The sequence below is a fragment of the Puma concolor genome, chromosome A2 (assembly GCF_028749965.1).
Source record: "Puma concolor isolate L17-30 chromosome A2, mPumCon1.1.hap2, whole genome shotgun sequence".
NCBI classification, from domain to species: domain Eukaryota; kingdom Metazoa; phylum Chordata; class Mammalia; order Carnivora; family Felidae; genus Puma; species Puma concolor.
Window position 1 is genome coordinate 57,735,903 of NC_141668.1, and position 22,971 is coordinate 57,758,873.

Below are 22,971 nucleotides of genomic sequence, written 5' to 3' on the forward strand. Positions count from 1 at the left end.
TTTAGAATATATTCTTTGTGTTAAGTTGGACATGCCTATTTGCAAATAAACTGAAGATGCTAATACATTTAAAACCTAATTTATGCTGTATTCTCTTATCAGTGATTTTACTTTGTCCATACTAGTATGAATTTAGTTAGAAAAAACTCCTTTCTTTTGTAAGATTTTTGAACACTGGGTTTTTTCTTCACTCTGAAATAAAATATTATACATTAGATTAATTTTTATGGGTTTTAAGCCAATTTTTTTAAATTTGATTTATTTTTAGAGAGAGAATGTGCATACCTGAGCAGGGGAGGGGCAGAGAGAGTGGGAGAGAGAGAATTCCAAGCAGGCTCTGTGCTGTCAGCATGGAGTCTGACACAGAACTTGATCTCACAAACCATGAGATCATGACCTGAACCAAAACCAGGATTTGGCCCTTTAACTGACTTAGGTGCCCCTGAATCAACTTTTTGAATGCAAATTCACTTTAAGAGAACAAGTACCTAAGAATCTTACTTCTATAAATTCATTAGGAAATTGTTTTTGTACTAATAGAAGGAATAGAGAAAGCTGAATGAGTAAATTCTGTTACAGATCATTTTTTAAGAATCATTTCTATCTTATCTCGCCACCCACAGTGAGTTCATGAATGAAGCCTCAAATCAGGCTTCTTATCTATAAACTTAACCTCAGGGCAACAATTCCACCACATTTCCACACTTACTTGTACCATGTACATTTCTAGCAAAGCCAACCACTCAGATAGACTGAACCATCGCCAGGCCACCAAAGCAGGTTGCTGGCACCGAAGGACCTTCACTTTCCCTCAGTCTTTACCTCCAAAGAGTTTGAGTTTCTAGGCTTATTACTTTGTAATTCCTTGGCACCTTACTGAGGAGGCACATTGTATACCCAGGTATAAGACAACTCCCTAGGGCCTGGAAGGAGCCAGGCACTTTGCAAAGAGAGACAAATCTTGATGTAAGAAGAGGTTAAGTCTCCAATGCATATTGTCATCTTTCTCAGAATTTTCTTGGAAGGAACTCTACCAAATCTTTAAAAGACAACAAAATTTTCAAAAGCAAAGTTCTAAAAACCAGGTCAATTCCTACCTTCCGGTCCTTCCTGGATCCTCCTAAGTAACTTTCCAAACCACCCAATACAAGAAGCATGAATCTTTATTCTACTTCATCTCCTATATTGAATTTTCAAAGAGAAGAGATTCAGAATAAGGCATGGATACCTTTTTACTTTTCAAATAAATATTTGGAAGAATTTCTAAAGTTTACAAAAGCAAGTACATTAACTTTTAATGTACTTAAAAGGTGAATTTAAATGGTGAATTTCAATTCACCCAAATAGCAATTAGATATAAACTGATGGGCTTGAGATAAATGAGCAAATAATTTTGATTTGAATTTTATTTACTATATATTTTGCAAATAGGCTTGTTAAAGTGTAAAATTCTTTTAGATATTTTTTGCCTAAATATTCTTTATAATATGGTATACTAATATTATAAATGGGAATGGGCTTCATATCTCCTCATATTTCTTTAATGTTTAGGGAAGATTTTACTGTTCAATAAACATGAGTTCAAAACATCTAAATTTTTTTAAAATTAACATTTTCTAAAATTGCAAATGGAACTTATGTTAGTTCATCCATTATATCTAAATTTCGTTTGCCTTCCATGTAGTTTTCCTTATTAACATCTTAGTAATTGATCCCTTAAAAAACATGTTGAGGTTTTACTGTTTGGTTGGTTGTTTTTTTTTTCACTGTAGCATTGATAGTGTCATGAAAACCAATTATTGTGATTTATTAGTAACCCACCATTACATATAAGCAATGATCGCCTTGTGGGCCTAAAAGGCCACCCATTTTTCTTTTTTTTTTTTTAAATTTTTTTTTTCAACGTTTTTTATTTATTTTTGGGACAGAGAGAGACAGAGCATGAACGGGGGAGGGGCAGAGAGAGAGGGAGACACAGAATCGGAAACAGGCTCCAGGCTCTGAGCCATCAGCCCAGAGCCTGACGCGGGGCTCGAACTCCCGGACCGCGAGATCGTGACCTGGCTGAAGTCGGACGCTTAACCGACTGCGCCACCCAGGCGCCCCCACCCATTTTTCTATAGAATAAGGTAACCCCTAGATTATGTTGGCACTTTGTTGATATGCTCAGCAGAGAAGCCTATGCAATATGCAATGTGCATAGGCTTAATCATCTAGTTTCTAGGTGAGGTATTTCCAAAATAAAGTTGAGGAACAAAAGGAGAGACTCAGGGCACTAGGGACAGATTAAACTGTTTTTGTGTGTAGAAGACTTTGGTCTAACAGACTATCATTTCAGCATTTTCATGTGCTCCAAGATGCCATGAAATTTCATTTTCTCAAATGCAACAACAATATCAATCCTTGTCCTTCCCCAAAACTCAACAAGTTGTTCAGTGGCTTGAAATTTGTTTTGGAAATTCATTAACCAAATCAGTATCTTACTCTGGAAGTAAACTTTAACTAATTCATCTTATTTTTTCTAACAGGAAATGACAGACAACATGAGCAATGGAGGACCACAACTGATATTTAATGGAAGAGTATAATCAATGTTTTAAAGAACTGAACATTTTTTAGGATTTTCATGAGGAAAGGAAATACCAAAGGACTAGGAGATAAAATTACAACAGTTCTTGCATTTGCTGTTATCTCTCTTGAGCACCCACTGTAATTATTCTCCCACAGTTTTGCCTCATTTATTTCTCCAGCTTTTTTATTGGGTGAAGCCTTCAGTAATGCAGTAATTTTAGCAGAATTTCCAGATTGTTCTAAAGACTTTTCAGGAAAAAAAAAAAAGAGGAATAAGCAGATTCATATTCTACAAAACCACTATTTGACTAGCATGAGTGTTAGATTTGTAATGATATATTTCATATAAATAATCAAAAGTACAAATATCAAGAAGTAACAATAACCTACTGATGTCTTTGTTTTGAAAGACAATGGCTTCAAGAATACCACAATTCAAAACCTCAGCAATGCCTTGTTGTAAAAACATTATAATTATTTCCAATTTGTGAATGAACTATATTTCATAATTTATTTGTAAATGATAAAAAAAACCAAAAACATAAACAAGAATTTTTTTAGAGAGAGACAATGCTAATCTGTATGATATTTTTGCATTTTTGCACAAGAGTGAAAAATTATAAATGAATATCATTTAAGAAAAATAAATATGCTTTCATTATACCGTGCAGATTGATCTGCATGTTCATGAATGAGCCTAAGAATAAAATAAAGTGTGTGTGTGTACATATACTGTAAATATAGAAAATATATACAGCATATATTTATAGCACTCATGAATGTAAATAGGTAGTCAAAAAGAAATTATAATACTTGTTGGGATATTATCAAGATTCTATCCCCAAAGATATGGGAAAGCAATTTTTCAAGGCTTTTATATGCCCACAAAATCACACATTTGATTTCTACTAAATTTATTCATTTTTATTCTTTTTATTATGTCTGCTGTGTGTAAATTTCATTGTGACTGACATTTATGGAGTTGAGATATCTGAATAGGGTAGTATAAAGATAGATTACTTATTTGGCTATTTTACTTTTAGGGTATTTATGTAATAACAATGATCAATACTGATTTATAAACATAACAACTTTAAATCACATACTTCCACCTTATAAATATAAACATAATGACTTGTGATTATTCATGATACTTATATTTCAACACCTTACAACCCCAATGATGTATGCCCAAAAGGTAAAGTTATAATTAGCTTTGGTAGAACTTAATTTAGTTTTTTTTAACTTTATAATTTACATGAAACAATAAAGACCATTTTTAAAAATACATTTATTCAAAGAACCTGAAAGAGTTCTTTGTAGAAGGAAATAGGCCTACATTTATATAGCTAGATTTAAATCTTCCATAATGGAATGTTAAAATAGAAATCTATGACAAAATGAATAGGCAAGAAAATAGCATAGTCTTTGACATATTTATGAGAATAAAACCTCTGGTAATAGATTTTAAAAATGTAATATTTTAAAATATGTAATTCTCACTGTATTGTATACTTTTATTTTGTCCCCAAAGCTAGTCAGTTTTCAAGTCATTTTTATGAGTTACTTATTGAGCCATAGGTAAAGTCAACCTTTAATGTTCAGGATGAGAACTTGTTATAATTTAGAAACAAAATATGGGTTTTAATTATAACAAAATAATAATTCCAGTTAATGGAAATCTGAAGGTATTTTAGTTTTAGAGCAACATGATCATCACCTGCCCCATTTAAGTCAACTCATAAGAAAATTCTGGCTGTATATAATCAAAAGAAATAACTGAACTATGGTTGGTGTAGTGTTTGAAGTCTTCTAACTCATATGAATAACTTCTTTATCCAGCACATTACAAAAGTTGCCCATAAATGCAACCTCAATAGTGAATCAACATTATCACTGTTCTATTGATGCCACAAACAGGCATAATCATTGTCACTGAAAATATAAACTATACAATGCAGATATTTTGTATATATCTGGCTCTACTGAATTTACACAAGGATGTAGTTTTGTACTGAAGGAATAACCACTGACTCTAATTTTAGGTGGCATTTCTTTGTAGACGTGTTTGTATAATACAGAGTTATAATACATCAGTAAGATGTTTTAATGCCTTTTGAAATAATCTATGAAATCACCCATCAAAGGACAAAAGTAAGCATCTCATTGCTTTGATATAGAGTTACGAAGAGATGCTATCATTACAATTATCCACATAGTCTACAGTGTATATAACCAAGTATAGATATGTCTTTAAATGTAGTTATTTTAACCCAGTATTTTCAGGGCTCAGTTATTTAGAGGGATTTATTTGTGATTTATAGCGATTCTTTCTGAATTAAACAGGGGAAGTGAGGAAGACATTGTTTAAGTAGCTGAAAATTTAATTTTCACAATAAATTGAGCTATGAACTAGAACATTTTTAGTGACTGCATTACAGTTTTAGTATGAGCCTACCCTTGGGAGAAAGTAAGTTAGGAAAAAAATATGTGAAACTAGTGTGGTGGTGTGCTATAGAGACTAGCTACAAAAAGATGCAGTTATTAGAAGCATAAAAGAATAAAAGTGGACTCTGGAAAATTTTAAACATATATGTGCATATATGTATAAACACACATACACACATATATATACAATCGTTTAGAAGTGGAACATGGTATGATGACTGTATGGATATGTCTATGTAATAAAATGGTGTGCTTTGAAACTACATATGGTGTGAACTTTCTTTTCATCATGAAAAAGTAGTTTCTCCCAATAGGTTCTGAGATTGGCAGGGGACAGGATGCTGTGCACGAAGAGGCAGCAAGAGTCCCAGTAGTGGATACGGTATTCAGAAAAGCTATTTTATGAGATAGGAGACACTGAAGTCTGTTGAAATATAGAGAGGGAGTGGTTGAAGATACAGGACAAGATGCACATAAGAAAGTGAGGTTTGGAGGAGGCAGGAGTTAATAAGATACACATTATAAGAGACAGATTTAGCTATAAATAGGACTGAAGTTGTAGGGGATCTCACAAATGAAACCACAATATTCAGAGAACTCCGCTGACCTGTCTCTGTCAAAAGGTTGCTACTGGCATTTGGGGTAGACAGTAATTCATTGTACAGACTGTCCTTTGCATTTCAGGTCATTAAGCATCTCTGGTCCCCATCCACTAAATGTCAAGAGGATACCCCAGCTGTAATAACCAAAAATGTCCTAACAAATTTTCGCCTCTTTGGCAGGTAATATTGCCCCCTAATTTAGAACCAGTGAGGAAAACCCTTTAATACAATCCAGAGCAGCCAATGTTAATGCTACTTACAAATGTAGACTTGAATTGCTCAGGATCATAAGTTCACTGTTCTAAGGTCTACCTATATTATCTAATAAAGTAGCCACTAATCTAAGCACGTGTGATTAAATATATGTATAAATTAATCAAAACAAAATTAAATGTTCAGTTTCTCAGTTGAACTAACCACATTCAAAGTGCTTGAATAGCCACATATGAACAACAGTTATAGAATATTTCTCAGAAAGTTCTATTGGACAATGCTAATCAAAAGCACACAGAGGGGAACTGTCCCCAACCCTCAGTCAGCCAATTATCATTACAATAAAATATGTGAAAAGAATCAGTAAAGTCTCCATGGAATTTGAAGTTGATGGACCAGTTAAATCCATGGACTGAAAAAAACTGCCATATATATACAGTATATATGTATGTATGTATGTGTGTGTATATATATATACAGTATATATACAGTACACACACACACACACACACATATATATAGTAGGCCAAGCCCATTATAAAGTCTAAAAGTTGCTATAGAGATTTCATGTTTAAATCTGTTTATGAAAGATTCCACTAAATAACTAAATATTTTATGTTTAACAGGTAAAATGAGATGTGTAACTTCCATTTTTGAAGAAATTTATTCAGCCTATTACCATGCGTCAATGAAAAATTCTGCATTTCTTATGCTTGGGAAGGTGAGAAAAATATGCTGCCCTCCACTTTTTTACTGACTTAGCTCAAAAGTGGCATGTTCAGAAACCGTATGTCCAAGGCTACATTTTCAAAGATGATTTAGCAAACACGTTCTAGAAATTCAGAGAGAGCATCTTAAGTACCATTTGGTTAGAACACAGTTTCCAAATAAAGTTTCAGAACTTGGCATCACTTCACTCTTGTCTCCCTTAAATCATTTTCTGGAAACATATGTGATATTTTTTAATTCAAAGTATATGACAGCCAAGAAATTCAGTTATTCCAAAACCATAAATCACAGGTTGTGAGTTACTCAGAGCAGAGGAAACCAATTCAGAAATTTCTGGAAATGTGGATGCCTAGTAAAATTATACAAAAGGGTTTTTTTTTTCCTCTTTTTTTCCATGAAAATTATTTACTGAATACAAAAGGTCTTTTACCAGGAATGTAAATATACAGGAACATATTGTAAAAAGTCAAACCATACATCTGAACAAATGTATTTAAAATGTTAATAGTTTGATATTTTCTACATTAACTAGTTATAGGCATATAGCCTTCATTTAACTGGAAATCTTTAAGAACTAGGATCCATCTTTACTTTCCTTCACATCAACTAGGGACTTTTGATTTCAGAGTTTTTCTTCATTAACACCCAAGGGCTCTACTCTCTTAGCCACACAATAGGTTACAAGCCCCACCCCAAAAGCCATTATGTATTTTGTTACTGAAAATTGCCAGAGAGACTCTAGAAGTTGTCTGAAGCCCCACAGAAAATCCTAAGATCTTGTCAAATGTGCAAGTGTTTGATTAGCCTCAAGGAATCAGGACTCATGACTTCTCCTTGTATTAATTAATCAAGATATTTGTCCTCACCTACTCACTAAGAGGTCCTCAAATGCCATTTCACGGCATCCCGATGGAGGACGGGAAGATGTCCCTTGGGCTCTCCAAGATCATTGCTCTGGAAAGAAAAGCAGCAGATTCCTTTGTGGGGGGCTCTATCGTCCCTTGCTCTGTCCCTAATTGTAAACCAGCCAAGGAAGGTTTTATTCATATAAATACACTCTAAGGACCCTATGCTGTCTAGATGTTCACTCCCCCTCAATACTATCTAAAAAGTCTTTTGAGATCTGGACCTCTGTGTCTTTTCTATTTATTTTATTAATCACTTCTGCATCAAATCTCTGAGACAAAATACATTTTTAAATTTAATTTAATTTTAAAAGGCTCTAGTTCTTTTATAATAAAAAAAACTGTTGGAGAGGATATTTTTTAAGTCATCATAAATCATTGTGATATTAGCCTATTGCTATCTATCAAAAGAAAGGATGGTAGTGCAGCAGGTGAAAGGTAGCCTTTGGTCAAGTGCTATATAATGTACATTGGCTCTAAATGTGAATATTCCTCTATCATATTTTTTTTTTAATTTTTTTTTCAACATTTATTTATTTTGGGGACAGAGAGAGACAGAGCATGAACGGGGGAGGGGCAGAGAGAGAGGGAGACACAGAATCGGAAACAGGCTCCAGGCTCCGAGCCATCAGCCCAGAGCCCGACGCGGGGCTCGAACTCACGGACCGCGAGATCGTGACCTGGCTGAAGTCGGACGCTCAACCAACTGCGCCACCCAGGCGCCCCTCCTCTATCATATTAATATAACTTATTTAATATGAAATATGGATAAAGCGGTAAGACATTTATATTTCACCTGAAAGATAAGGTCATTTCTGGTTGTACCCATGAATCTTAAAGCTATTCAACCAAATAATGCAATTTGTACACCCTTAAGTCCATAAAACAAACCACAACTCCAACCCCTGGGATCCACTGCCCTTTATTTGTTCTGCTTCTTTTGATTTCAGATCCAAATTTCTGGTTTTGTGACAGTGCTTTGATTTCAGTTTTTAGTTCCTGCACTTGGACCTGAAACCTTATTTCTGTAGTTGTCAAGTTTGACTACGAAAGCTCCTCGCTTTACTCAAGGCACCCAGGTTTGTTTAACAGGACTCCCTACTTCTGAATCAGCTAGTGAAATCCAGCCAGCAGCAGCTAGTGGTGACAGAAGCGGCTTCAACAAAAATGCTAGTCACCTGGTAAACAGACATGTGCTCCAGTAGGAAACGGAATTCAGAAGAAGGATCCCAGATAAGTAAACAGAAAACGTGAGCTCTCCATACCTTGAATATACAAAGGTTGGAAAATGTATGAGATCATTGGAGATAGGCAAGGAGCTAGAAGTGAGAAACTGAGGCAAGATTATTCCTTTCCTGGGTTTCATTGGGGGATTGTCAGTAAGCTCCAGAGAAAATTAATTTTGTCCTGAACAAAATTTTGCCGTCATATATCAGATATGTTCTTTTCTTGCAGTATCTTTTTCTTCTTTTAAATCTCTAGCTTAACCTATTCCCTTGTGCCAAAGAATTGGAAAAAGAGGTTTCATTCAAGGAACACTGTAGGTGTGACTCTAGCGCTGATATGGTGCATGACAGCAGGAATCAAGGGCAAGTGAGACACAAGGGGTTGCTTTCATTAGTCACTGGCCCTTCTCAGCCAGAAATGCCCCTTTCAGTGTGAATCTTGGAGTTAATTTAATTGTGCTATTGGGTATTTACCCAAAAAAAAAAAAAAAACAAAAACACTAATTCAAAGGGATACGTGAATCCCATGTTTATAGAAGTATTATTTACAATAGCCAAATGATGGAAGCAACCCAAGTATGCATCAACAGATGAATGGATAGGGGCGCCTAGGTGGCTAGGTCAGTTAAACGTCCGACTTTGGCTCAGGTCATGATTTCACCTCTTGTGGGTTTGAGCCCTGCATCGGGCTCTATGCTGACAGCTTAGAGCCTAGAGCCTGCTTCACATACTGTGTCTCCCTCTCTCTCTGCCCCTGCCCTGCTTGTGATCTCTCTCTCAAGAATAAATAAATATCTAAAAAAATATCTAAAAATAAATATCTGTAAAAAATAGATGATTGGATAAAGAAGATATGAAATATATATATATATACACACACATACACTATATATATATATATGTATATATATATATAGTGGGATATTATTCAGTCATAAAAAAGAACGAAGTCTTGTTATTTGCAACAACATGGATGGAGCTAGAAAGTATAATCCTCATTTTACTGTTTAAACCAATCCTTTTTAACTAGAATCTTTCATCCAAATGGTATGTAGTTGCCTTCCTGTTAATAATTGATACCTAGATAGATACTTGCAACCTCAGGTAAGTAGAGCTGAAAATTAGTATGATTTTTATCAAAGTCCATATTTTAAATTATATATGTATATATCTAGATCTATCTATTGAATTATAATACACAAATATAATACATATTCTTAGGTAATAATCAGAGAATCTCAACTACAGCCAAGAGGTAAAATCCAAGCATAAAGATCAGGGAGGATGTTTGAACATTATTGTATCTGGTTACCACACAAGTGAGAAAGACACAAATAATTCCATTGTTAGAGAGTGAGAATCTAATGTGATTTATAAATAATCCATTTATTAAAACTGTAAAAATTGTGTTTATGCCTTATGGACAAGAAGACAGGTTGCGTTTAGACTGCAGAAGTTGAATAAACACTGCCTCTTCATGGGAACCCGTAGTTTATGTGTTCGTTGAGAAATTCTGAATTAACGCAAAAATTAATAAAAACATTTTCATGTAGGAAGGTATTTGAGGCAAAACAGTATTTATAATAAAATTATCACAGTGATAAACAATTTTTGCATAACTTCTCTTATTTACAAATGAAAACGTGGCCTGTGTATATTTGTAACTAATTAATTAATTTAATTTTGAGAGAGAGAAAGAGAGAGGGAGACAGAGTGGGAGCAGGGGAGGGCAGAGAGGGATGGAAACACAAGATCTGAAGCAGGCTCCAGGCTCTGCCCTGTCAGCATATAGCTCCATGCTGGGTTCAAACTCGTGAACCACGGGATCATGACCTGAGCCAAAGTGGGCTGCTTAACCGACTGAACCACCCAGGCAATCCTGTTTGTGGTTAAATTAAATAGTTGCGACTCTTATTGCAGTAACAAAATTGCAGGGAATTAACTATGCCTGAGAGAGCACGGAACATGCACACGTGTTAATACAAATTCCCTTTATAGGTAATTATTTTCCTTCCTTCCTGAAGATCGTTCTCTACTCCTTGGAAATAATCATATTTTGACTTAATTTTGTTAGTTTAGGTAAGTTCCAACACACAATTTACCATAATTTATCCCTTTTAGTACAGTCTAGTAGGGAACATAAACAAATTTTCATTCAGTATAGGAAATGTGTGACAATTAAGCAACAGCATTCTGTCTCTGAGTCTATGCAAATTGTGTACTATTTTATGTTCCTTATTTTGCGAACTTTACTGTGTGTGAACACTAAATCACATGAAAGAAATAATCAACTACATTGTTAATTATTACTGCATTTATGTCAATTATATCTGAATAAAAATGATCAGTCCAGAGTCTCTCCCATAATTCAAATTTTGTTCAAGGCACTGGTTCTTAAACTTCAGCAGGTATTACAATCACCTGTAGGGCCTGGTAAACAGATTACTGAGCTACATCCCCAGAGCTCTAATGCAGTAAGCCTAAGGTGAGGCCTAAGAATTTGTATTTCCAACCATATATCAGGTGATGCTGATGACAGGCAGGGCCATTGGAACCAAACCCAAATCCATCTTCCTGATGGATGCACAGCAATGCCAATCACTGAGACATCAGGTGTGTAGCAAGGAGGGGGTTTATTCAAGAGGCAGCCAAACCAGGAGACCAGAGGACAAGTCTTAAATCCACCCCCCTGAAGGGGAAAAGAACGAGGTTTTTATAATCATGGGGATTGAGATTACATATTAATGAAAAGGGCAGGAAAACTTATGACTATTCATGAAGAAAGATGGGGTATGTGCACTGAGCAGACATATATGTAACATATATCCCATGTTCACTTTGGGGTGGAGACTTGACAGCAAGGAGGCAGGATTCAGCCTCTGATGTCAGGAGATTGTTTTAGGACAAGGAGAAAGGACTATGGGCATGCTCCAAGAGCCGAGAGCCGCTATCAACTGGATGGGGACTTGGACTCCTTATATCAAGGTAAGGAGCCATATCAGTTGACCTTGGGTCCAGGTTTCTGCAGAGACAGCTAATGAATTTGTTAGTAGGGTCTGAAAAAACACAGTAGCTTGTTAGGGGAAATTAGTTCTCTGAAAAACAAGCTTTAAACTGCTAGTTTCAACCTCATTAATCCTCTGGGGTATGGTTTCACTACCAATAAAACAAAACGTTATTAAAGCAGTTGTGTCTTAACTTACAGACAGACACATCTGAATTACTTCATTTTTATGTATTTTCAGCAATAGCTATAGTTTGCAAAATATAAAATCTAGCAAATTCAATAAAATACAATGTCTTCTTTTTTTCCCTCAGTGTAAGCACAGTGCACAATCCGTCAGTTAAGCAATCTAATAAGCAAATAGGAAGAGCTTTCAGAGTTAAAAATTTATGCCAGTTCCTTTTTTAAGGATTGTAGGTTAAAAACAAGCCACCAATGAATATTTGCCTTGATTCTTGCCATTCTTGCAGTACTTTAGGCTAACGCGAAACTTTACAAATTTAAAGCTCACATATGCCATCTGCTGACACATTTTGTGAATTACAAGAATAGCTAATTGGACATCAACCAACAGCTAATTGCTCTATTAGTATAGGTTCAGACTTAGGGTTGTTTCTTTTTTTTTAATTTTTTTTTAACGTTTATTTATTTTTGGGACAGAGAGAGACAGAGCATGAACGGGGGAGGGGCAGAGAGAGAGGGAGACACAGAATCGGAAACAGGCTCCAGGCTCTGAGCCATCAGCCCAGAGCCTGACGCGGGGCTCGAACTCACGGACCGCGAGATCGTGACCTGGCTGAAGTCGGACGCTTAACCAACTGCGCCACCCCGGCGCCCCTTAGGTTTGTTTCATTTCCAAAACCCATTAGGCAAATTTTAAACATGCATTTTCCCCCAAAGTACTGTAGTTTTCAATTTATTTAACTACTAAAAACTTATTTCCCAAAACACATTTTTATTTCAAACAGTGTGTTTGTACTGAAGCTATTTTATTCTTCCTACTGACAAAGGAAATTGCAAATTGGTATCTCAGTAAACATAGTTCATATCTACAGTGAATTTTATCAGTAAAATATTTTAAGAGGATATTATCTTGAACTCTGTTGTAAGCTGAATCAAATGTTTATGTATATAAATTGTTTAAAGGGGTAAGTACATTGATGAGGAGCTGAAACTAATCATGCTAGCAACACCAAAGCAAAACAAACAAAATTCATTCATGGAGATGGGGCCAAGTTATTCTCCAGTTTATTCATACTGTTACATGAATTTTCCTCTTAGATCCAGGGCTCTGCCTCACTCTTCATCCAAAGAAGTCATAGCTCCTGTTCACAAAGTCAGCTTTACAGCCTTAATCAGGCTGCACCAGGCATATTATACCTGAAGTGTCGCTCATGGACTCCAACATGCCTATATTATTAAGCACTTACTATAGGCCAGTCACCATGTTCAGTATCACACTGTCATTATCTCATTTGCTCCTTGCAGCTTCTCCCTATCATTATACTCCTACACTGCAGACTGGGAAGTTGAAGTTTAAAAAGAGTAGACATGTTGTCCAGGGTGAATGAGGCAGGACTGAGACCCAAACCAGCAGACTCTTGCACCTGGTTCCTACCCTTCCTACCCGCTGTGCCACATTGTCTGAATTACTGTCTGCAAGACGGCTAGCACTCACACTTTGGCCCAAAGTGGTGCTTCTTTGACATCTTGCCAAGCCTGTTAAAAAGGTATTATTTACCAGTTTGATCTGATTCCCACTTCACCGTTTGTTTTTAGGCAGAGGCCAACTAAAATCAGCCACCATTTTCTTGACTCTTAAGATTTCTTCCTTTATCATCTTTGGCCCTGTGTATAGGAAAAGTGAGGATTTTTAGGGATTCAAAGTGTGAGTTTTGCCTGGAATGAGTCATGCCTGGGTTAGCTTCCTTGATTAGCAGCTGTGTATCCTTGGAAAACTCATTCATTTGCTCACTCAAGAAATATGTGCTAGGCAGTAGGCCTTCAGCTTTTAACAATACAGACAGGATTGCAACCTTCATGGGGCCAACATTTTAAAATCTTCCCTAGATTGTAGTCTCCTCATCTGTAAAAATAGTTAATAATGGTAATAAGTGCATAAAGATCCTGTGTTGGTGATTAGTTTAAGGCACTTAACCACAGTGCCCGGCAGTTTTATCATAAAGTTTAGCTGTGGTGATGATGATCGTGGTGATGTTGATGAAATCATCATTCATGCTAATGATTTCATAAAATTAATGCATAAGGGAGATGAAACTCTTCTTGTCAGGACTGTTATTACTGTATGACAAGCAGGGGCACTTTTAGGGACTTCCCGTGCACACCTGGTATATGATAGAAGTAGCCCTGGATCCTTTCTTAGGCAAAGGACAAAGTACTTGAGATCATAAGTATTTCATGCATTGTGCAAGAGGCCATGTTTTCTCTGGTGCACTCCTTCACTCTCTCTTGCTCCAAAAAGTACACAGCTGCCAGGCAAACAAGGCTACTCTAGCCCGTTGGAGGATGAGACACATGGACCACCCACCGCTGACTACAGACGCTTGAGTGAGTCCAGCTGAGCCCAGCCCATATTTGTACTCACAGAATGTTGAACTGAATTAGTGATTGTTATTAAAGCCACCCAATTTGAGGATGGTTTGTTATGCAGCAAAAGCCAACTGATGCAAAGGCATTTTTATCTGAATTGCCCTTTATATGAAACTACCTTATGTAAACCTTTACACATAGTTCAAACTTACTAATTCCATTTCTTCAGTAAAGTCTACTCTAACAATTTCAGATTTTTATTAAAAAAAAAAAAAAAAAAAAAGAACTTGCCCAATGCCACACATCTAGTAAGCGGCAGAGCCAGGACTCAGACTCAGTGTAACTTTGTCACCCAAGGCTCCTTGCGTTGCACTATATTAAACTGTTTAAAAATTGAGTATATCTTGTAACAACCAAAATCGTCAACAATTGGAACCTTCTTGATTTTGTACTTTTTAAAGATATAAAACAATGCATACTCATTACAATAATATGTGAAAATTCACACAATTTTAAAAAGCAATTCACCCTCCAGATAACTAACACAGAATTTATACATCCAGATTCTTTTCTTTTTTTAAATTTTTTTTTTTTCAACGTTTATTTATTTTTGGGACAGAGAGAGACAGAGCATGAACGGGGGAGGGGCAGAGAGAGAGGGAGACACAGAATCGGAAACAGGCTCCAGGCTCCGAGCCATCAGCCCAGAGCCCGACGCGGGGCTCGAACTCACGGACCGCGAGATCGTGACCTGGCTGAAGTCGGACGCTTAACCGACTGCGCCACCCAGGCGCCCCTCCAGATTCTTTTCTAATCATATAAATGTGCATATTTTCTATAAAAATCAGAGCATATGCCACAAATTACATTGTAATTTATTTCAGCAAACTACCAACTATTGCACATTTATATTGCTCCAGGGATTCACTGATTTTGAGGAATAGAAACTAACATAATATAGAGTGTGTGCATGTGTTAGAGAAGAAGAGGTCAATGGTAAAAAAGATAGTTGCAGGGACATTTTTCTCTTTTTCTTTGGGGTCAGTGGACATAGAGTCAAAGTCACATCTAACCTTCTCTCTTCTCCTTATAGAAAAGGGGTTTTCTTAGCACATGTTTGATGACTTTGACTTGACAGGGCTTTTCATGAAACAGGGAACACCAATGCCTGACTTCCCATGTCACTTTGATCAAATTTTAGACCAAAGACAAAGGTACAGTCTATCTATAGGCCCTTGATCAAACGAAGTTTGTGGATTTGTGTGAGATGGGAGATAGGTGGGGGGAATCTCATTGTACTTGTTTCCTTCCTCCCTGCATGGTAGGTGAAACAGGTGGATTTGCTAAAGTAACTCCATAATGGTGAACATTTTTGTGTAGGCTAGATCACCTTCTCCCTCTTTCAAATCATGCAGATTGTGGATAGCAACCAACAATCAAGATAGGACTTAAAAAAAAAAAAAAACTAAAAAGTAGAAAACTTTTTTTTTTTAATTTTTTAAAATATTTATTTATTTTTGAGAGAGACAGAGACAGAATGCGAGTGGGTTGGGGCAGAGAGAGAGGGAGACGCAGAATCAGAAGCAGGCTCCAGCTCTGAGCTGTCAGCACAGAGCCAATGCGGGGCTCGAACCCATGAGCCGCGAGATCATGGCCTGAGCGAAGTCGGACGCTCAATGGACTGAGCCACCCAGGCGCCCCTAGAAAACAATTTTCAAAATCAAACAAGCAAATGTCTTACGAGCATGCAAAGGGTTATAAAACTACCCCATATTTATTTCCTACGCTTTGGCTATTTTGAGTCATAGGGGAGTTGCAGTGGTGAAGAAGACAGTTATCATGGTTCGTGCCTTAGTGAGCTTGGAGTCTTTGAAGGAAGGCCAACAGGCAACTGACATAAAATTAACATAAAAACAAGTGCTTGAAGGTAGTAATTTACAAAGATGGGGGACCTAACTAATCCTTATGTGGGGGCAGGGAGAGGTAGGGTGGTAATAAACTGCAGAGGAACAGAGTGCAGAATCTAAGCTAGAGTTTTCCCATATGAGAGAAACTACTGTATTCCCACCAGGTAGCAGAAACCGAGAAAAAGAGAGGGAGCAAGCTAAAAGTGAATGAATATGGGTGGTGACTAGCAGATAATGTAAAATGGGAAGTGTGATAAATCTAACTCCTGGGCTGACAGCAGATCCTAATATGGTCTTGTAAGTAACTTAAGAGCCATATTAAGGAATCTGTATTATCCTTAGAAAAATGGGGCATGCATGGGGACAAGTCATGGTTACATTTTCGTTTCGGAGAAGGTGCTCTGAGTGTCCTCTTGACCATCCACAGGCACTTCTGTAGTTTTGGAAGCGAGAGCGGAGAGAAGTATCCCAATAGACTGATGTTTCCACTTTGGACCCCACAAGCCTTGGGGCTGATTTGATGATATTTGAGGGTACAAGAGAGGCTCCAAGGTTGACAGCTGGACTGAGCCATTTGGAAAATGGTGGTAAGATTTCCTGAGTTAGTTATTACAGAATGAAGAGAGAAGCGGGATGAGAGAGATGATGGTTTTATTTTCAGATGTATTGTATTTGAGGCATCTGGGCTGCTTTTTAGGATTGAATTTCCTGCAGAAAATATACTCCCTAAATACATTAAAATTTATTACTGTACTGACCACGCTTGTAAAATTTACCAAACCACGTTATTACGGGAAATTATCAAAGCGTGAATCCCTGTTACACCTACATACTAACTCTACCGAGGACGTTCGCGAAAACGTAGGTTTGCCAGCCCTGCCTTGGAGCACGTTCCAATTCGCTCAGGCTCCTAGCTACCCAGTCGAAAGAGCGGTTGCCCTCTGCTGGTCAGAAGTGCGTAATGCATCTGAAGGAGAGAAATTTCCTAGGGGCGTGCCAGCTGGCGGATGACGGAGAAACCCAGCGTCCGGAGATAGGCGGTTTTGCCTGCGTCAGCGGCGCGCGCCGCGGGAAACCTGACAGGCCGCATGGCTGCGGGTTGTTCAGAGGCTCCGCCGCCGAAGGCGGCCTCTGAGGGACCAGTGGCGGGACCGGCCGGCGTCCTGCCCTGCCTAGAGCTGCCAACCTACGCTGCCGCGTGTGCGCTGGTGAATAGCCGCTACTCCTGCCTGGTGGCGGGGCCGCACCGAAGACACATCGCGCTTTCGCCGCGCTACCTTAACAGGAAACGCACCGGTATCCGAGAACAGCTCGATGCGGAACTCCTGCGCTACTCCGAGAGGTATCAGTCTCTCCGTCTTTTCCTCCGCGGAGCGGATAACGCCATAACGTAGCTTGCTCCCCTTTCTTTTAGGCGCGGGGAGGGGGGGGGGGTTGCTGGTGGACGTGCTGATGGCGTCGCAGAAAAGGGGTGAATGGGAGAGAACGCGCCGGCCACTCGAGCTTATACTCGAGACGTTATGGAGTTTCCAACTAGCCGAAATTTCCAGTGTGTCCCTAGTCGGGATCTGTTCTTACCGTTTCATGGACAAGAAGGGAGGCGTGAAGGTGACGTGAATTGTGCGGGCGGAGCCGGTGGGGAAGCTTGTTTAAGAACTGGCGTGTGTGGGTAAGAATAGATCAGGGGTCTGGAGACCCGGTACGCCAGTTCTGTGTTTTCCCATTTGACAGTGGGAGTTTCGAATGCATTACTTCAACATATTGTCTCTCATTCTGTAGAAAATGGTACATATTAGTACAGTCTTTTGTTTGTAAACCGTGACAAAGGTTCTGGTTTTTATTTTGGCCCTGGTATTTTCCTTGGGTTCTCTTCTCGTGGGCCTGATCACGGATGAGAGAAGCAATATTTCTGTTTTGTTTTTAAGAGCAGTTTATTAAGTCTTAATTGGAGTGAAAAAAAACTTTGTGGTGCAGTTAAGTTAATATATTCAATAGAAACTTGGAGACTCTTGGAGTTGCGAGAGTGGAGGGTCAGAGGGAGGGGGCATATGTACGTTAATACTACTAAAGACTACTTTGTCTCGAAAGCAAGGGTTCTAAAACTAGGGTGAGTGGAATCCCTAGGGATTCCTTGTTGCTCTTAAGGAATTTCATGACCCTCCCTCCTCCCCTCTGGGAAATTTCCTTTCAGTTTTCTTGGGCAAAGTACCCAAAGTGTTCACTTTCTCAAGGGATCCTGGACAGGCTAAGGAATCAAGCAGGTCTAGAATGTACAGCTTACTCCAAACACCTACACCCACTTTTGTGCCTATTTTGTACATAAGGGATTTGGGATTAAAAAAAAAACAAAAACAAAAAAACAAGATCCCTGTTTGAAGAAACTGTAATCTCTAGTAAAGATACAAATGTAAGCCAGGTAAATCCAATGAAGTGTTAAAATTTGCCAGAAACAAAGTAAGTTATACTGAAAGAGTAGTGAATTTGATATTAGGACCTTTTTTGAGAACAACTTAATAGGAGAAAGATTCTTTGTGATGGTAGTATTCAAGGGAAAAGGTGTGGCATAAACAAATGGATAGTAGATATAAAATAGACTGGTTCAGTCAGAGAATTGTAAGTACTATATAATTGGAGTAAGGTTTATTTTAGGGGAAGGACATTGTGTGCAGTTGGAGAGAGGAGGGCAAAGACAGCTTGGGGGACAACTCAGGATGACCATTTTGCTTTTTTCCTCCTGTCTACTAGGTTTTTGTTTTTTAACCTTTTTCTGTTTGCTTAAGCAGACTTAGCACTTCATCCTTTCAGTGTGCCCTCCAACTCCGAAACTTGGTGCAGTCTGGAGAGAGTAGTATGAATCTGTGATCTCCAGGACATAATCAGACACACAGTTCAAGAAACCACACTTGGTAGCATTAGCTGATGGCTTAAGGAAGGTGAGACTGTAGACATGGAGACCAACTAAGAGACTGTTACAGTTGTCCAAGAGAAAAATGATAAGAGAGTATGGGTTTGAGAGACTTAAGGATATAAATATGGTCATAAAATCTGGGAAGAGGCAACTGTTTGATGTATTTTACCACTTACTGTAACCAATCAGTGCCTCCACTTGACAGGCTAGGGGGAAGCCACCTGAAGTGTCTCCCGTCAGAGCCCTTATACCAGAGATACAAGGAACCAGTTGAACGATAATTTTTGTAACCAAACGATACAGTGTGACTATGTGGAGCAGGTTGCACTCTGAGCAGATCAAGACTGCGCACTCTACACCCTCCTCCCCCACCCCCACCATTACTTGTGGGCTGTGGTTAAGACTCTGGCTTACTCAGTGCTGATAAAGCAGCACACATTAACTGTGTATTTCTAAGTAGGGACAGAACATGGAACATACCAACAATTGTAATGTCAGTCAACCACTTATGTATAGTTAGATTTACAGATTTCGGGGCCATCCTATAGAAGCAGGAGGACTTGCTTCTCTTTTTGTAAGAAACAAGGAAAAGAAAGTGTTGGAAGGTGGAGGATGCACAATAAAGTATCCCCTAAACTAAGAAGGCACTTTGAGATTAGAAAACGAAGCAGGTGACTCCATACAGTTTACACAGAGTTTTATTCAGGGTAACTTACTGACCCGGGGGATTGGGCAGGTGATGATCCAAGTAGCTGCACAGCTGTTCTTCACAAAGTCTAGACCTCAGTCCACAGATTTTATAGAGTGTGAAGGGATGTGCAGAGGGCACTGTGGTGAGGTCACAGGGTTTAACACTTAACAGACCCTGTGGCACCACATGTACTCCAAATGATGGGGGAGGAAAGTACATTACCTCTACTAGTTATCTAAACAACTTTAGGGAAGATCACAACAAGCCTTCCCATATTCTGGTCAGGGCATACCTAAACCTCCAGGGGGCCCGGGACATGTAGCCCTGAGGGAGGTGATGGCCTGATCGTGAACAGGATGGAGGGTCCAACATGGAGTCAGTATTGTCAGCATTGGTATGCTTTACCCGCAACATGTTTATGGCCCGTGCAGTCTTTACGTGACATTCTTCCATGATGGCCCAAGAGCAAGATGTTGAGAGTTAGTTGGCTTGCATACCTATGTCACAGCAGTAATATAAATGGCCACATGAGGTTAATATACCTATAAAAGAAAACATTTAGTAGTTCCCCAGTGACTTGGTAAAGAGGTGAGTCATGAAGTGAAGGTATCAGCAGAAGAGATCCTCTCCAAAGACCCAGCCTCGAAGTGATTGTGAATTTGACCTTAAGTTATGGCTCACAAGAGGGAGATGCTTCCTGAGGCAACAGGGACAGAGGGACATCAGCAGTGCCAGGCTGGGGCAGTAGGACAGATGTTTCAAAGTGAGTAGACATGGCAAATCTTCATTTAGCAACAATACAGTAGCTGTTTGGTCTCCATAGCAACCTGACTTTTCATCATTCCTCACTCTTGAGTGACAGGGACGACTCCAGCTACTTCCTGCTGAAAAGGGGCATAGATCAGGATTCAAGGGGTGAAACTGTCTTTCATCCAGTTATAGGTAGCCCCTGCTATTACATTGAGCCCTTTATCCTTCATAGAGCCATTTTTTTGGAACTCTAATGTGTAGTCTTCGCTTCTTATTACACATTTCATAATGAAGTAAATCAGGTCAGTTCAGTTAAACAGTTGTCTCATGGCTTTCAGTCAGGCCTATAGTGTGTAAGTAGTCAGGCAGAAAATTATCCAAATAATCAAGGAAATCATTAGAAGTCAGGATCCAGCTAGTATGGTAAACAAGAAACATGCAAGGACAATTACAACTAGAATCTTACACCCATAGAGGTATGTTACTGAAACATAGTTTTTTCTCTCCAAAATCACCCTCATTTCCATCAACAATAACCAAAATAAGACTAATATGTTTGTGAAACAAGTCCATTTTTCACAAATTTGGCCCAAATATTTTTGTAAGTACAGCAAGAATAGTAACTGGCCTTACATGTTCTCTCAGATCTGCTTTGCTGGAACTCTTTTTTCATAAGGAATTTCAGATCGAGCTTTTGAAAGCCTTTCAAGGCAAAGAGCCAAACCAAATACTTGCCATCAGACTCGCTTGTAATAACTAAAGAAATGAAATACTCCCTCGCTTTTCGGGGTCCCCCAAATATCCTGAGGTTCCTGAGCCTGCCAGGAAGTGACCTTCCTTACTTAACCTCGTAAGGCTCCAGGAACCTTGTAAGCATGGTACCAGCCAGGCCAGTTATTCTAGGGGGCTTTCTTGGCACCATAATGTCAACCCTAGTTCCTTAGCTTTCTGGTCATATCTGAGTCTGCATGTCTTTCTCAAATGTGACATTCTAGTCAAAGCCATGGTAATAGAATCAGTTTCTCTAATGGTGACCTGTTACAAGAAATTCTTACTGAATTTATGCAAATAAGTGCCATGAGGGTAAGAATACTCACCAAGAGTTTGTGAATTCAGGAGGGATAAGGTAGGGGGGAAAAGATAAAATGTTTTTAAAATCCCGAAGAGCAAACATTAGATAATCAGTGATGTTTCAAACGAGTCATAAAAACTGTAATAATCTTCCTTGATTCCTTTAGTCATGTTATTCTTGTTCAGTTTGAGTATGGTTTTCCTGTTCCCAGAAATTCTTATTTGGCTTAGTTTTATTATCTTAAGGGTATCACAAACCTGTGTTTGTTGAGAGTCCTCTCTATGAATGTCCTTGAAGATGAAACACATTTGTAGGAGTACAAATCAGAACAGTAACTGTAAATAACAAAGGACTCAAAAATGAGCATGGTTAAAGATGTGATGAGAGTTCATTATAGTGTAATGAACATTATAGTTGATAAGGAAATTTGGTTACTTCTGGGATAGACAATACTTCAATACTTAGAATTACAAGTAATGATTATCGGGATTTTGGGATTTCATGGCATTCACTTATGCAGCAGAACCTTAAAAGGTTTCTGACAATGCTTCCCATGTAGTTTAACATACCATAATAAATAAGCCTGATTAGTTAAAAAGACTTAATTTAGAATTTGAATTTTGGGAAATTTGTTAAAAATATCAAAGTTTTAAAGCACATGCTGAATGGTGCGCCTGGGTGGCTCAGTTGGTTAAGTGTCTGACTTTGGCTCAGGTTATGATCTCCGTCAGGTTCCTGAGCTCAAGCCCTGCGTCAGGCTCTGTGCTGACAGCTAAGAGCCTGGACCGTGCTTTGGATTCCGTGTCTCCCTCTCTCTCTACCCCTCCCTTGCCCATGCTCTCTCTCTCTCTCTCTCTCTCTCTCTCAAAAATAAATAAACAGGGGTGCCGGGTGGCTCAGTTGGTTAAGCGTCCAACTTTGGCTCAGGTCACGGTCTCACGGTTCATGAGGTCTAGCCCTGTGTTGGGCTCTGTTCACAGCTCAGAGCCTGGAGCCTGCTTTGGATTCTGTGTCTCCCTCTCTCTCTGCCCCTCCCCCTCTCATGCTCGCTCTCTCTCTCTCTCTCTCTCTCTGTCTCTCTCAAAAATGAATAAATGATTAAAAATATTTTTTTAAAGCACACTCTTAAGAAAAAACACAAATCATTAAAAACTTAAAACTTATTTAACCTAGGTGGCAATAAGAGATTCTAAAGGCATATACAGAAGGTTACGTAGTTAGCAAAACTTAGCTCTTTTAGTATTGATGAGATTTAAATTTATTAAGTAAAGACCTGATAGCAAACTTTGTATTTTCAGGGCAGATAAAGGAAAAACCTTGTAATTTTTTCTGTCAAAAACAGACCAATATTCCAGGATAATCCTCATTTCAACAGAGAGAAAAACCAAACTCCAA

At 38.4% G+C, this 22,971-nt stretch overlaps 2 protein-coding genes across 7 annotated transcripts in view; both read left to right on the forward strand.

The window, feature by feature from the left end:
- The window catches only part of TMEM196 (transmembrane protein 196), a 52,650-nt gene extending 47,368 nt beyond the window's left edge, over positions 1-5,282 (forward strand). For all 6 annotated transcript variants that reach the window (XM_086694718.1, XM_086694688.1, XM_086694707.1 and 3 more), the window contains one exon: positions 2,529-5,282. In XM_086694718.1, coding sequence (XP_086550844.1) covers positions 2,529-2,535 — 7 coding nt within the window. In that variant the 3' untranslated portion in view covers positions 2,536-5,282. The remainder of the gene's footprint in view (positions 1-2,528) is intronic.
- An 11,915-nt stretch (positions 5,283-17,197) lies between these two features.
- POLR1F (RNA polymerase I subunit F) overlaps positions 17,198-22,971 on the forward strand; it is a 32,023-nt gene continuing 26,249 nt past the window's right edge. The window contains exon 1 of the mRNA XM_025929677.2: positions 17,198-17,497. Coding sequence (XP_025785462.1) covers positions 17,244-17,497 — 254 coding nt within the window. The 5' untranslated portion in view covers positions 17,198-17,243. The remainder of the gene's footprint in view (positions 17,498-22,971) is intronic.